We start from the raw sequence: 16,079 nt of genomic DNA, 5'->3' as shown, positions 1-16,079 counted from the left end.
TACAAATGAAGAAAAAAATCAAAGTTGACCACAAAATATTTATAACTATTTAAAGATGCATGCATCTATAATGATTAGAGGTCACAAGAGTGTTCTTTTGTGAGTTGTTCCTCATCACAGCAGTTTGTCTATCCTGTTTTTCTTCACAACAGCAGGTGAAGTCAGGATCAGGTTTCAGGAATGTGCCACCTGCAGGTGAATGTTTGTAGGATTCGTGGGCTGGGCCTGTCCTGGTAAAGTCAAGGAAGAGTTGTCGTTCATTATTTCCACTGAACTCTTACTTTCAGATGAAAGATCTGGTTACTCCTCCACCATGGTGAGATGTCTCCTGTTTTCTTGTAAACCGCCTCCAGAAATGTTTGTTTTAGAGGTTTTGGGACGAAGTCAAAGTAGGGGTGTTTATGCAAATACTGGCAGTGTAATGGTTTCTGTGTTTGAATGGACATTGAATAACACATGAGGATTCAACTGTAAGTTTGTCTGACTGTTAACATTGGTGTTTTGTTAGATTTTTTGAATACTTTTTGTACAATCGACTTTTTAGATAAACAAGACGGTTAATGTCATTGTTTCGCTTGTTCAGAAAGCACATTCTTATGGAAACAGGGTGAAACCAGTTTGTCCTCTTTTGGGCTTTTCCAAATTCAACTGCTGATTAGTGTTGGGCGATATTCTCTATAGTCAGAGCGTTCTATCGCCAGCCTGTGGATCGCCGATACTCGATAGTGTATTTAGTATATAGTAGTATTTACATAGCATTTATCTATGACATGCTGGATTTGTGGACAAAAACAGAAGCTTACTTGTCTAGAAAATGCTCATGTGTGACTGCAATTAGCATTCTATCAGAGTGTAAGTTCAGTGCAGTTGGCAACCTTGTTATTTACCACCGCAACCTTTTAAACAAGAGAAAGTAAACTATTGCTATAAGTCAATATCATTCATCCAAGTGCGTCATTGATGCCCGCGTGCGCTGTTATTACTTGATTGCCAAACGGAAACAACTCGTGCGCTGGTTTTAAACCCTCACGCGCATAGCAATTCCTGCGAGGAAAAGCCCGAGTCGCGCGCATCACAAGCTCTCTCGTGCACTGAAAACTCAAAGCCCGCACATTATAAACTCTCTCTGGCGCGAGGAAAAGCCTAAGCCCTTATATACCCTTACGAAAATTAACCATGTTAATGTAACCATGTTTTTTTGTGGTACAAGTGTAGTAACTAACCATGGTTTTTTGGTGGATTGATTACTTAGGGCAAAATCGTGGTTTTATTACAATAACCATCATTTACTGTGGTTTTTACAAAAAAACGTGGTTTTCAAAACCATGGTTATTTTGTGATAACCATTGTTTTACTACAGTAACCATGGTTTTTTGGTTTTAACTGTAGTAAAACCATGGTAAATTGGATGGCGTTGTCACCTCCCATGTTACTTTAGCATGCCTGACGGTGTTGTTTTTATACCATATTTGGATGTATACCAGTGCACATATTTAGACCATGCATACATAGGTTGTGCTGGTCTTCACATTACGAACAAGAGAATAGTGGGAGAGTAAGCTTGAATCTAAATGGTTATGCTTACCCTATAGTTCAATATTTCATAGATCATCACTTCACTCGTAATGCACAACCCCATACTTGAAAATCTTCCTCAATGTTCAGATCTTACGCTGTCGTAAAGTGTCTCGCAATGACACCCACACTCACCCTACTACGCGGTATTGAGTTATAAAGGACAGAGAAAAAACAAAATGGTTTTTCAGGAATCCTTGTTGCAAACAAACATTTAGTACCGTTTAGTGTTTTAGTGGCACAGTAGCAGCAAGTTGCTGGTTTACTGCATCACACATTAATAAATAGACATTGATCAGTACACACATAGAGTAACATTATAAACAGATTTATAGACGACATATCAAATAGACTGCCTGCCTGTGTGGGAAGAGACTGTTGTTTAGTCTCGTGGTCTTTGCATGAATTCCATGTGAGTTATATAGAAACTGTGAATGTGTGAGCTGGGGCTTGTGGTTTCATCATGAGTCAAATATGTGAAGTGTGGTTTCCAAATAAGCTGCTCAACTGTTTTGAAAGTTGTAAGAACAACAATAATGAAAGCAAAAGTATGCCGTTCAAAAGTTTAGGGTCACTTGTGTGCAATGTTTCTTTTGACCTTATAACCAGAGGGCGACCGATTGATGGGCTGGTCGATTAATCGGGATTTTTAATTAATCGGCCGATTAACGGGCAGGTGCATCTGTGAGCAGCTAAGCGTTGTTGTGGAAAACGCGACACTGCCTCTTGAGGCAAACAGAGTATCACCGGCATAATAACACTGTGATGCCAGTGGTGTAGTCTACGTGATACGCAGGTATACGCTGTATACTCGCTAGAAAAGATCAAGGATTTCCGTATACTGAGTAAAAAAAAGCGCGGGATACGTAACAACAACGTTTTGTGTCAGAAATACTTTTGGACCATTTGTGCAACCGGGAGATATGAAACAAAACGAGATCATGAGTGTTTTCCCTTCCCCTAATGCAACTGGCGCTTCGGGTGACGCTGCAGCAGGTGTTGGGCCCGACGAGGCTCATGCTACGCTGTAACGCGGGGTCCCCCTCTGTCGTGATAGCGTCCAGGGTCGCAATTGCGTACTCTGTTTGCCGGTATATTATACTTTCTGCTGATAACTCACTCACACTTTTAAAACCACTGTGTATTCTTAAATAAAATGAGCATATTTGTTATCATTAACATAACTGTAAGGGGATTGTTGGCATATTCAATTTTATCTTAACTAGTATGGTGAATCAATAAATGAGGGAGAAAGGGAGAGAAAACTTATACTACAATGCATATACAGTAATTGTTTTAGATGATAAGAGATGAGAACTCCTGGCCAGCCTTGTGAAAGTCAGGCTAGAGCAGTGGTTCTCAAACTGGGGGCCGTGGCCTCCTGGGGGGCCCCAAGATTGTTCCAGGGGGACCACAGATTTTGTGGCATTTTAGAAATATGGATATTTATCATACATTTTGTGCAATCAAACATCAGAAAAACAACGCCACCAACCACAAGAATTGATGTTTTAGCATTGTTTAACTGAATATTTTCTTGGTTTAATTAAAATTTTAAGTTTAAGATTATAAGTCTTTATTTGGGGGGCCGCAAAGCAATGCACTCTGCACAAAATGGGCCTTACAGCAAAAAAGTTTGAGAACCACTGGGCTAGAGACACTGCCAGCAATCTATGGGCCCTATCGTACACCCGGCGCAAGGCACAGCGCAAGTGTTTAGGCCAGTTTCAGCCCGACGCAGTTCTCATTTTCACGTCCTGCGCTGCATTGTTTAAATATCAAATGCATTTGCGCTCATTTGTGCGCCCATGGGCGTTGGTCTAAAAAATAAGTGTTTTCAGGCGCATTAATGGCGCATTGCTTTTTTGAGGAACAGAAAATAGACTCTGCCATAGACCCACTCAAACCTGGTCTAAAGTCAATATTTTTTTGTTATTTAAAGAGCAAACCGGAATGATGCACTGCCGCAATTCTATGCAATACTATCTGTCACTATCTGCAAAACTGTCACTTCACACAAGGCAAAATGCGCTAATATAAATAGCGTCTACGTTTCATTCTTTTAAAAATGAAGGTGCGTAGCGATACCATAGAAGAACATTTATTGGCTGAATGTTCCATAAAGATCCTTCGACACACGACAAACTTTTTGTAAACGGTTCTTTAAGGGGGCAAAAATGGTTCATCTATGGCACCTTCTGTAGCGCGCTCATTTTTTAAGACTGTGCTAGTTTCAGAGTACAGTATGCGTTTTGTTTATCTTTGCTCCTTGTTTCTTGTTGTAGGTCAGTAAGATGGTCTTTTGGGGGATCTTACATGTGATGCTGGTTTTGTTTGACTCTTACACAGGTAATGCTGATCAATTTGATCCAAATCTAATGTCACTGACTTTCCTCTTATTTGTTTCAGGTCATTTACAAGCAAGCTTTTAATTTTTTTTATAGGAGTTTAAAGGACCACGTGATTTTCTGCATATCCTAATGTTGAGAAATGACTCGATGCTCTATGGCAGGGGTGTCCAATGTCGGTCCTGGAGGGCCACTGTCCTACAGAGTTTAGCTCCAACTTGGCTCAACACACCTGTTTGGAAGTTTCTAGTCTGCTTTGTGAGACCTTGATTAGCTGTTCAGGTGTGTTTGATTAGGGTTGAAGCTAAACTTTGCAGGACACTGGCCCTCCAGGACTGACTTTGGACACCCCTGCTCTATGGTTAACCACTGTGTGGTATAAACAGCAGCCATAGAGTCAAAACCCAGCTGTGAGATGCTATAAATACAACCAGTTTTTGTATTATTGTGGATGATGGGATTACGGTCTCTTAAATTGTACCAGGATTTCATGGATGTTACAATACTACTGTATACCGCGTTTCCTATAAAACACACAGTCTGTTGGTAATAAAATAATACTTATTTGGAGTCAGAATGGAATAGGTTTAACCAAACAAAGTGCGCGTAAAATACACATCTCGCATCTTTAGGTCATTGGTGATGTTTCACATTAGCCTATTCATAGTGACACACGTAAAGTCACTTATCAAGCTAATGTAAAATTATTGTTACTGTCGGATCGATTAATCGATTCCAAAATAAATGTTTGTGTTTATATAATATATATATATATATATTTATTTATTTTGGAATAGATAAATCACGATTAATCGATTTAACTGCATTAACTGTAATATTATCAACTTTTTTCCTACAGCCGAGGAATGTGAGAAAATGACGGACCTCAATATTCCAGACTCCATTGTCGGTACGGCTGTGGATGTGAGGTTACTGTTTTACACACGGGCGAATGCCTCCTGCGGTCAGCTGCTCTCTCATGAAGACCCCTTCAGCAATCCTGACTTTGACCTCTCCCGGCCCACCACCTTCCTTATCCACGGGTACAGGCCCACCGGCTCGCCCCCAGTGTGGCTGTACCAGTTTGTGGAGTTTCTTCTGATGCGCAGTGATTTGAATGTTATCGTGGTGGATTGGAACCGCGGTGCAACTAATGTCAACTATCTAAAAGTGGTGAAAAACACACGTGTGGTGGCCAAGAAGCTGACAGAGCTCATCCAAAAAATGAAGGTGAAACAAATGTTCTGCGGCCTGTGATTTGGTTGTGGTGGTGTGCTTTATACAGATGCAAGTTTTTTTGAGTCTTCACTGTTGCAAAGAATTAGCTGGTAACCAGCATAGAAGAAGTAGAGACAAAAACAGCTTTGGTCAATTTCACCAGTAAGAGTATACAGGTTGACTGGGGTTAGTGTCATCTAAAAATGAAAATTCTGTCATCATTTATTATTCTCATTTCGTTTCAAACGTGTATGACTTTCTTTCTTCTGCAGACCACAAAAGAAGATATTTTGAAGAATGTTAGTAACCAAACAAGACTGGTCCCCATTGACTTCCGTTGTATGGACACAAAACCACAGACATTTCTCAAAATATCTTCTCTTGTGTTCCACAGAAAAAGGTCATATACAGGTTTTAAAACCATATGAGGGTGAATAAATGATGACAGAAATGTTATATTTGGGTGAACTATCCCTGTAATCAGCATTAACAGTGTAGACCAGCAAAGCATCTTATGTTGGCTTAACCTGACTTTTCAGCTGGGTTGAAACCAAAATGGGTGGAAAATAATTTGTGGGTGTGACAAAATTGCTGCTGTATTATTCATCAATTTATTATAATTTATAATATCTAATGGTTTGGAAACAACATTCTTTAAAATACCTTCTTTTGTGTTCTGCGGAAGAAAGCAAGTCATACAGGTTTGAAATGACAAGAGGGTGAGTAAATGATGACAGAATTTTAATTTTTTGTGTGTGAGCTCACTTTAAAACTTTCTACCCAGTTCAAAAATACTTTTTAGTGTCACTTTGGCAACTTATGTTACTGACATCAGACAGAGTCTTTTTTTTCAATTAGATTGTTGCAAAATTGTTGTTGCATTTTTTTTTTTGCAAACAAATTTACTCACCCTTATAAGTAGTCCTCAGGTAAAATATTAACATATAGGCCCAGTTTCATAGACAAAGCCTAATGCCTTAGTTAACTTAGGCTTTTATTAAAATGCCTTAGAAAAAAAAACTAGGGCTGTCAAACGATTAATCACAATTAATTGCATCCAGATTAAAAGTTTGTGTTTACATAAAATATGTCTGTGTAGTGTTCATATTAATTTTCAATTAATAAACACATACACATGCATATATTTAATTTTTTTATAAACGTTTATTTATAATTTCAATTATTGGTAAATATAAATAAATACATCTTAATATTTCCTAAATATATATACATGTATGTTTTTGTGTTAATAAATACAAAATTAATATGCACAGTACACAGACATATATTATGTAAACAAAAGCTTTTATTCTGGATGCGATTAATCACGATTAATCGTTTGACAGCCCTAAAAAAACATTACTGATGTGCATCTTGAGACAAAACAATGGCACGAACATATTTTAAGATATGTCAGGGCAAGTTATTTAAAGTTGAGACAGCTCAAAATTCCTTTTAGTCTGGGACAAGTCTGAAGCCTTGTCTGTGAAACCGGGGGCTTAGGGTTTCTGTGGACATTTGCCAGTTGGTGTGTGTATTAGCATAAGCAAAGACAGTTTGTGTGTTCACAGGTGAAGTGTAGCAGACCTTTTATAATCACATGTTAATCGTTAACTTGCCCTCGTGGAGACTTTCATTTGTCTCATTATTTTATTGCAGACCTTATTTTGTTGACATAATAGTCATAATATGTGCAAGGGCAAAATAACATGAAAAATCCAAGGCCATGACAGGAGGATCTCTTCTTATAGTGCATAATTCATTTCCATACATCCCTATAGCCTCTAATGTGAAACGTGCATAGCAAAATCGCCAGTGTTAAAAAAGGTCAAATTAACTCTCACAGTGTATATATCATTACACTATGAGAGTGTGGATTATATATACAGTACACTGTTAGTGTTAATTTGACCTTTTTTAACACTGGCGATTTTACTGTGTGTAGATGACTGGCAGATTCACATATACAGCACTAAACTGTAAAGTATGTGACCCCGCTTATGAATAATCAGCTGAAATTTACTGATTTACTTTTTCCACATAAAAGCATCCTACGTAATACAAAGTACATTTTGTGAAAATTTAAGTGTAATATCTTTAATATTGACTGATTAATGCCATGTCAAAGAGTGAAATTAATGCTTGAAATCAAACTTTGATGCTTTATCTCATTGATAGACTGAGACTTTAGTCTGGATTTCACAGACAGGCTCACATATGTCTGCGCGTGTTTGTCATTTTTAGGATAACGGGGCTAGGCTCAGCTCCATACACATGATTGGTGTTAGTCTGGGAGCCCACATTTCAGGTTTCACCGGGGCCGACTTTAATGGTGAAATAGGCAGAATAACAGGTGGGACACATCCATTCCTCTAAATAACCCTGTTATCTGCACAGTAAGTTGTTGTGAGATTGTAAACTCAATATATTTTCATGTTATATTGTCACCAGCACTGGATCCAGCGGGGCCGCAGTTTAACCGTCAGCCGCACAGTAAACGTCTCGACCCGTCTGATGCACAGTTTGTGGACGTTCTACACACAGACATGGATGGTAGGTGTCTATCACATGATCTTGGGTTTGTCTTTGAGAACGACTGAGAAATATGCCGTCAATTCTTTTGAAAAGTAGAATGTATTTTATTGTCATCACTGTTCTGCAGCATTGGGCTACAGGAATCTGCTGGGTCATATTGACTACTATGCAAACGGTGGAGCCGACCAGCCAGGATGCCCCAAGACCATCTTTTCAGGTCATCTTGGGTGAAAAATTCATATTAAAGTAGTTATTTAAAGGTCCAGTGTATGAAATTTAGCAGCACCTGGTGGTAGTGATATTCCTTAACAATGTTAGTCGAAGCAATAGTAAAATGCACTTTCCATACATTTCAATGCATATTCTCACTTCCTCTCTATAGGATCTCAGTATTTCAAGTGTGATCACCAGAGGTCAGTGTTTCTTTATTTGAGCTCTTTGAATGGCTCCTGTCCCATTATTGCCTACCCCTGTGACTCCTACACAGACTTCCTCGATGGGAAGTGCATGGATTGTAGGATGTTTGGGTCTGCCGGATGCCCTGTTTTTGGTGAGCTTCAAATTCTTGAAATGTAATGTACAATCATTTTTTGTTTTTAATTTGATTCATTTTCTGCACTGAGAGGTTACATGTTTCATTGTGACATTGTCTAGGTCATGATGCTATTCGCTGGAATGAGTCACTGGTGCAGTTTGGAGAAACACGGACATATTTCCAAACGAATAGAGCGTCTCCATTCTGCAGTGAGTTTTTTCTTAAAGCATTTCAATGACCGTTGATGCAGTATATTACGATCAATTAACTAAATAAATACTTTAAACACGTTTCATATATAAAAACACCTACATTTGATCTTGAATCATTTTAATACCACGTATGTGCTTTTTAAACGATTTTTTTCAAAAAGGTTTTCAGGTGATTGAAGCGATGTAAAAAAAAATTTTTTTTATAGCAAATGTGTCCCCTCCTGGCAAATTGAGTCGCAGTTGAGCACATTTTTTTAAATGAGTTATTGTTATAAACGTTCTCTATTAAAAAACTTCAGGGCACGCATCCTTTGTATTAGGAAAGATTAAGGAAGGTACACCTTTCAGAAAACGTACAAATAAAGATAATTTTAGATGTTTAATTATTATTTAGACCATTTGGGATCGTTAGACTTAAAGTCCCCGTTAACCCAGAAGTTGCGATCATTTTTACTTCCGTATTATGACGCATTTCTGAGTGAAAAGGAATTTCAAAGGAGAAAATTAGTGGGCGTGGCTTGCGTTTTTTACTGCAAATTGATTGGATGTATAAAAACAGCTTTTGCATTTTGAAATGAAACTAGCAGGAGACTGACAGCTGAAGGGGAGGAGTTAACGGATGCTCCACCCAAGCCGTCTAATTTACGTCATTTCAGGGCGGAAGTGCATTTTCAGATTTTAACTGAAGATTATGAGGGTACATGAATTTTAAAAAGAAAATGACCCACATTGATAAGCTATTTACTATAAACGCTGCAATGTTGACCAATGTTGCAGCCAAATGAATTGATTTTTTTATTTCACTGGGACTTTAATGTTCTTATTTTTATGAAAACCTCAAATTCGACCAAAATAAAAAAAAACTTTTTTGCCTGTAGCTCAAAATTAGACCATGCGCACAGAGAACCTCTAATATAAACAATGTAATGAAATTATTAAAAACAAATAAACATTTTTAAAGGTATAGATGTTTTATGTATTAGATAAAATGGTCATGCATGAATAAAACTTGCAGATTTTCACTGAATGCTTGTTTGTTAATAGTTGGTAATACATTTTCGAGGTCTTGTGTGTTGTGTATAGTTGTCTCTTATATTCAACCTTTGATTCCACCAGAGTTCGGTTACAAGGTCGATATTGTGACATGGAATCAGAAAACACATTGGGGTTATTTAACCATTACATTACAAGATGGACAACAAGAGTCACAAGTTGAACTCAAGCAGTAAGCCTGAGACGTCCCACTCTCATGACATGTTTTATTTATATTATTCATAAGCAACATTAATTTTGAACTGATGCACATTTTTGTCCTCTTTATTCCAGTAAGGCCTTCGCCTTTGAAAAGTATGTGGAGACCAGCCTTCTTGCTCAGTTTGATAGAGATATCCAGCCTGTTAAAAAGATCACTGTGAAGTTCTGTACAGCAAAAGCATTCTGTCCAAAAAACAAACTCCGGATACTCAGCATACGTCTCACTCCTTTACATAGCAAATCCAGGTCTGTGTTCTCTTAGTTTGTGATTTTGTGCTCTATGCTGAAATAGCCTTTGATTATTTTTGGAACAGATGTTTTACGATTGTGTGGGAAAATTTTAGACACTATAGGACAGGTCTTCTGTTAGCTTTGAGGGATAAAGTAAACATTTAGAGTAAAAGTGAATGACAATAAAACACCAGGTAAAATGGAAAACATTACAGGCTTGGTTTAAAGTCATACATTTCAACATTTACAATAATTAACAAATGTTTTAAATAATTTTAAAAAGTTATTAATTAAATAAGCAATACTTTACACAGAGTTTTATTGATAAATATATAAATACCCGCATGTAACAGATCTGAAATACAATAGACACAATGTTACATTTTGACATTTTAGTGGCAGGAGAGATCAGACAGTTTGCTTTATGGTTTCATTCAGCTAACAAATGTTTTTTTTTCTACACAGGCCTCTTTGTCGCTATGATCTTGTTCTGGAAGAGAATAAAAATGTGACCTTTAAACCAATTCCTTGTGAAGACTCGAACTTTTGATCCAGAGATTCCCAAACAATGTTGAAGTATACAAGTTTTACAGAGCAGTCACACGATCACTGGCTCTGTACTTGTGATACAGCAGTTATTTCATACTTGTGTAGTGTTTAACTCAAAGGGACAGTTCACCTGAAACTGAAAATTCTGTCATCATTTACTCACCCTCAAGTTGTTCCAAACCTGTATGAATGTCTTTGTTCTGCTAAACACAAAGGAAGATATTTGGAAGAACAGATGTCATCCCCCATTGACTCTTAGAGTATTTATTTTCCTTACTATGGCAGTAAATGGGGGATGACATCTGATTGGTTACTGACATTCTTTGAAATATCTTCCTTTGTGTTCAGCAGAACAAAGAAATTTATACAGGTTTGGAACAACCTGAGGGTGAGTAAATGATGACAGAATTTTCATTTTTGGGTGAGCTATCCCTTTAAGTGTCCGGTTTATTAGGGTCATGCCTTCCGACTTATACTTGTTTTTTTACTCTATAAATGAAGGCACAGCTGAAATGTCTTTTGTATGCAATGTAAATATTTTTGTAAATATCAATTTTCTCTTTATTGTCTCTTTATAACAGTGATATTTATGTAATTGCTTGGTTTGTATGTTTGTAGCTCTCTTTTTTTTTTTAGAATGCTGTGAATAAAAACAGAAATGTACTGATTTATAATCCATTTTAAACGAATGTGTGATGTTTACAATTACATTGATCCATACTGTACATTGTTTTCTATATTCTTCTTCTTACAACATATACAGGATCCTTCATATAACCTTGAAGGTCATCTTTTAAGTAGTTCAATTGTCATCGTAAAACACTAGAACATATTATTCAGATTAAATACAATGCTGAGTTTACAAGCACAGTAATTCAAGCATTAACAAAATGCATAAACCGCTTGAGACCATAAAAATATTGTCACTCATTTGATATAAACTTTTGACATTGTTCACAATCTTGATAAAGTTCATTTGCACATTTGAATTTGCCCATTCAGATTCACATTGGCATATCTGTGCGCTTTAATACTGTGAGGTGACGTTGTCTCGGCGTTGAGTCACTTAGACATGCGTTTCTTAAGGCGTTCAACATCAATCTGAGGTTAAAAAAAAGCAAAGATTCAATGAGCTGAGATCATTACAAGCCAGAAATACAGTATGATCAGTGTTATGATGATGGAATTAAATAGGAAATTGATTTCATAATTCTTAGAGATAGTTCACCCTCATGTCATTCCAAACCTGTGTGACTTTCTTTCTTCTTGAGAACACAAAACAAGATATTTTGAAGAATGTTAGTAACCAAACAACATTGCCCCCCATTAACTACCATTGTGTGGACAAAACCACTGAGACATTTCTCAAAATATCTTCTTTTGTGTTCCACAGGAGAGTCACATACAAGTGTGAATAAAAGATGAAAATGACCGTTTCTGCTAATGAAGAACTAACATCTGAAAATTCTGTACGCATACTTGCAGTGACAAACGCATCTTCTTCTCCTCATCCAGTTCATTCATCAACAGTGTGATTTCTTTTCTGAAACACAGTGTGAGTGCATAAAAGAAAGATGAGGTACAGACCACAGAAATAAAATGTTCTTCATCTAATACTAAAGCGAAGCTATTTTTCATTTAGTTAACACATGCATCTATACTGAACTAACTTATGCTGAGCCTTGAGCAGGTCCAGTTCGTTCCGTAATTCTCCAAGCTGCACTGTCATCTGCTCCATGGTGATGGGTCCCTGTGGGGCCGGTCTGGATTTAACCGGCAATGATCCAGAGAGAGCAACAGAGATGAGAGAGGAGAGGGATGGGCTTATTTCCACTGGCTTCAGAGCAGAGGTGCAGTTCTGGACAGGTTCCTAACATAACAATAAAATAACATTCTTTGAAATGTGTGCCACACTTCATAGCTATCAAACCAATTTTTTTGTGAAATCAGAGATCTCTCTATTGTTCATCATAGTATGTTACCCGCATTAAACTTTTTTTGGTTCTTGCATAGTGTATGTGTATGTTCTAGTGTATGTTGTTTGAGACTTACTGTGATGGCATTGGGTGTGTCTGTGTTCGTAAACAGAAACTTGAGGGCCAGCAGATCTGGTTCCTGCTTCACTTCATTACTGTCCGGTCCTGTTTGTTCCTCAGCAGTAGCCTGCAGGGGAACATTAAAGGGATAGTTCACCCAAACATGAATATTCTGTCATCACTTACTCACCCTCAGCTTGTTCCAAATCTGTATACATTTCTTTGTACTGCTAAACACAAAGGAAGATATTTGGAAGAATGTCCAAACAGATCTCATCCCCAATTTACTGCCATAGTAGGAAAAGAAATACTATGGGAATCAATGGGGAATGAGATCTGTTTGGTTACTGACACTCTTCCAAATATCTTCCTTTGTGTTTAGCAGAACAAAGCAATTTATACAGGTTTCGAACAACATTTTTAAGTTTTAATTTTTGGGTGAACCATCCCTTGACTATAAGTACAAAAACAAAATTACAATGATTGTTATTTTATAGAGTGTTCTAAAAATGAAAATGTCCCATACAATCATGGACACGGCACTATTCAAGTCATACTATAATTAAATAATTGTAAATAAAAAGATTGTGTGCATGACCATAGTGCCTCCTTTAGGCCACATTAGGAAACAGTGGCATCCATGTCCCATTAAAAGGAATTGTTCACCCAAAAATATAAATTCTGTCATCATTTATTCCCCCTCATGTTGTTCAAAACCTATATGACTATTTCATCTGTGAAACACATAAGATGATATTTTGAGAAATGTCTCAGTGGTTTTGTGTCCATACAATGGAAGTCAATGGGGTCCAATGTTGGTTTAACTAGTTAGAGCCTATAGTGAGTTTAAAAAGTCAAACGCTATTAAATAAAATAAGAAAGGTATGATTTATACGGTGGTTTTCCAATAAGGTTTTGTGACAAGTGGGGTCGTTTGAATTTGATCAATTCCGATTGTGCTTATACTGTAGATTCTGATTCTTATCGATTTCCAGTTTCGACACATACATGCGTAACTACAAATATCATGGTTACACTGTAGTTACTATAATGAAACTATTGTAAATTTGCGGTTACTGTGCTTTACTACAAATACCATAGTAAAAATATGGTTACATTTTATAAAGGCTTTTATTGAGATATCAGCAGATCACAAGTTAACACATGAACATATCTGATAAAAGGAATTACATTTTAATTTGATCCGATTCCTAACCTTTCAATTCCGATTCTAGAATTGAAAATGATTTTTGATTCCCAACCCTAATTACAAGAAATTAAGTTTGTAAACAGATACATTCTTTATAAATGTTATTTTAATAAAGTTATTTATTATAATATGTTATTTTATATTTTCTTTCAAGGCCGACTCATTTTAAATGAATAACCCAGACAGAATATTCACACAATCTCTTATTACAGAGTAATTCACTTACTGACATGATTAAATGTTTGTGTGCTCTCCGGACTGTGATGCTCAATGAGAGTGCGCTGAGTATTCTCTAAGGTTGAAATGAGGGACTTGAAATCTTCAACATCTTTAATAAAACAAACACAGATAAAGAATTATGCAAAATTTTACAGCTTTCATATGAATATATAAATGCAATTCTTGACTATATTTTTAATGAAAAAAGTAGCAAAATAAAACATTACACCTTCATTCACATCAGAGTGTCTGGGTATAGAATGAATGTACATCTATAAGAATGCATTATTTTGGGAAGAATAACATGACTAAGAGAATTAAATGCATAGCCTACATAAAATGTTTAGTTAACCATAACACATTAAACCTATCATATATAAAGTGTGGTCAGATTTCATTACCACTTTAAATGGCAAGCAAGGAAGAGAGAGATTTCTTACCAGCATTCAGTGCAGAGCTGTAGATGCCCATGGCAACAAGAAAAGAACGGGCTCATGGATTTCTAAGAAAATATTTTAAAGGGATTGAGGGATTCGATTTTTAATATACAAATAGTATGTCATATCCATTGAGGCGGTTCTTTGCATATTGAAATAAGCACTGAGGCTCTGATGGCTGTTTTAAAGACAGCTTTGAGTCACCTTGTTGTCAGCACTTTGGTCACTACATGTGTCTAAATATAGTTCCTGAACACCAACTGCTCTCACTGTGTTGAAACTGTACACCACCATGACAGGAACTATTGTCAGGACTAAGTTTAGTCGGGGAAAGAATATCTCACTCACCGGTCTGATCCAGCTCAAGAAATGTAAACAATCTGAGAAAAAAAGAGAATTTGTTTACTCCATAGTTACACCCAAAGATGCAAATATATTTAAAACAGTAATTTTAGCTCCAACGACTAACAGAAAGATTGTAAGGTTAGAGGTGCCATCCTGGAAACTCACCTGTAGTTGTTTTTGCAATGAAAACAGAATAGCTACATCCGCAGAATGTCCCCCAAAACACTTGATGGTGTTTTATGATACACTCTCTCTGTCCTTCACCACGAGGCTCTTCCTCAGTTCTTCTGTATACTGTGCCCGGGCTGTTTCTTTGCTTCTCAGGAGCTTGTCTGAATGCTCTTTCCTTTTATGGAGCCCCAAGACACCAATCAGGCTTGGGACAAGGGTCATGCACATGTCCCAAACATTTGTCTCCTGGATTTGTCCCACAGATTCTTTCTGAATCAGTAGTCATAGGCAACTGTATATGCATTGTTATTAAATGCAGTTTGTATTGAATAGTAATAGTAAAGTTATTTAAATGACTAAAATAATAGCACAAATGCGAATAATGCAGTGGGACTTTAAAATGATAAAGACATACCCGAAATATTGTTAAAATTGTAACTGTTATTGATTTACATGTGAATTTTTTTTTTAAATAGTAAAAATATATTTAAAAAGTGGATTTAAACAAAATCTTAATATGTAAACATAATCCCTCTTATTAAATTATATATTATTGTGTTTTAGTAGTGACAAAATTTCCACAGAATATTCCAAAACTTTCTGAAAATACAATATGAAAATTAACTGCACAATTACTAGAAATGTGTACCTTTGATATTATACAATTTGCATACAAAAAAATTCTGGATTTTTTTTTCAAGATGTTTCCAACTCCAATTTTGCATCAATTCTGTAGAATGGGCCCATATATGACCAACAGAACACTGGCAGGTTATGAAAACAGAATGTATGATATTCAGCTTGCAAATGGGTTTACTGAAATGTCAGTCAGTTTTTCTGTAATATGTCTAAATTGTGTGGAAAAAAACAGTATAGCCTACTAACTTGGGTTGGGCGTACGTCTTCACTGCAGCACTTTATTTTTAGTAACATATAATGTAATGTGAAGGAAGCATTTATTTGAGCGTCGAAGATCCATCCAATGAACAAGATCATTTTTCACCCTTTTAGCAATGATGAGAAATGATGGCCAGCTTTTTCAAAAGCGAAAATAGAAGGGGAACTTTGCACATAGGCTAACCAAAAGAACTAGTTCACTTAAAAATGAAAATTATTTTATCTGTCATAACTGACACATTTTAAGATGTTTTAGGGCAAGTTATTTTCAGGTAAGACAGCTCAAACATAAATTTTAGTCTGGGAC

At 36.5% G+C, this 16,079-nt stretch overlaps 2 protein-coding genes across 3 annotated transcripts; one reads left to right on the top strand and one right to left on the bottom strand.

Annotated features, from left to right (window-relative positions):
* The first annotated feature begins 220 nt into the window (after window positions 1-220).
* On the top strand, window positions 221-10,624 carry lipia (lipase, member Ia). Of its 2 annotated transcripts, XM_057360816.1 has the most exons (11): window positions 221-316; window positions 3,861-3,924; window positions 4,783-5,153; window positions 7,386-7,494; window positions 7,593-7,694; window positions 7,804-7,893; window positions 8,059-8,226; window positions 8,331-8,420; window positions 9,540-9,648; window positions 9,750-9,923; window positions 10,374-10,624. In XM_057360816.1, exons 1-11 carry the CDS (start codon window positions 314-316, stop codon window positions 10,456-10,458), a joined length of 1,365 nt encoding a protein of 454 aa, XP_057216799.1. In that variant the 5' UTR covers window positions 221-313; the 3' UTR covers window positions 10,459-10,624. The 2 variants fall into 2 exon arrangements, with proteins under 2 accessions (XP_057216799.1, XP_057216800.1); XM_057360817.1 differs by lacking the exon at window positions 3,861-3,924 and having other exon boundaries at window positions 223-316; window positions 10,374-10,622.
* A 694-nt stretch (window positions 10,625-11,318) lies between these two features.
* Window positions 11,319-15,144, bottom strand: si:dkey-71d15.2 (SH3 domain-containing kinase-binding protein 1). The gene is made up of 8 exons (XM_057360818.1): window positions 14,870-15,144; window positions 14,708-14,739; window positions 14,363-14,424; window positions 13,934-14,031; window positions 12,510-12,620; window positions 12,128-12,327; window positions 11,937-12,000; window positions 11,319-11,558 (listed from the first exon to the last, which is right to left on the bottom strand). Exons 3-8 carry the CDS (start codon window positions 14,391-14,393, stop codon window positions 11,520-11,522), a joined length of 543 nt encoding a protein of 180 aa, XP_057216801.1. The 5' UTR covers window positions 14,394-14,424; window positions 14,708-14,739; window positions 14,870-15,144; the 3' UTR covers window positions 11,319-11,519.
* Window positions 15,145-16,079: the final 935 nt, after the last annotated feature.

Source organism: Triplophysa rosa, linkage group LG19, assembly GCF_024868665.1.
Source record: "Triplophysa rosa linkage group LG19, Trosa_1v2, whole genome shotgun sequence".
Lineage (NCBI taxonomy): Eukaryota > Metazoa > Chordata > Actinopteri > Cypriniformes > Nemacheilidae > Triplophysa > Triplophysa rosa.
Note: the sequence above shows the minus strand (reverse complement) of the source record. Positions and strands in the feature narration are given on the sequence as shown.

Coding starts and splice junctions, on each gene's coding strand:
- lipia (XM_057360816.1), top strand. Junction 3,925..4,782: donor TTTGTTTGACTCTTACACAG/GTAATGCTGATC, acceptor TTTTTCCTACAG/CCGAGGAATGTGAGAAAATG. Junction 8,227..8,330: donor TGCCGGATGCCCTGTTTTTG/GTGAGCTTCAAA, acceptor GACATTGTCTAG/GTCATGATGCTATTCGCTGG.
- si:dkey-71d15.2 (XM_057360818.1), bottom strand. CDS start 14,393: ATGGGCATCTACAGCTCTGCACTGAATGCTG. Junction 14,032..14,362: donor CAGCTCTGCACTGAATGCTG/GTAAGAAATCTC, acceptor GTTTTATTAAAG/ATGTTGAAGATTTCAAGTCC. Junction 12,328..12,509: donor ACACACCCAATGCCATCACA/GTAAGTCTCAAA, acceptor TTGTTATGTTAG/GAACCTGTCCAGAACTGCAC.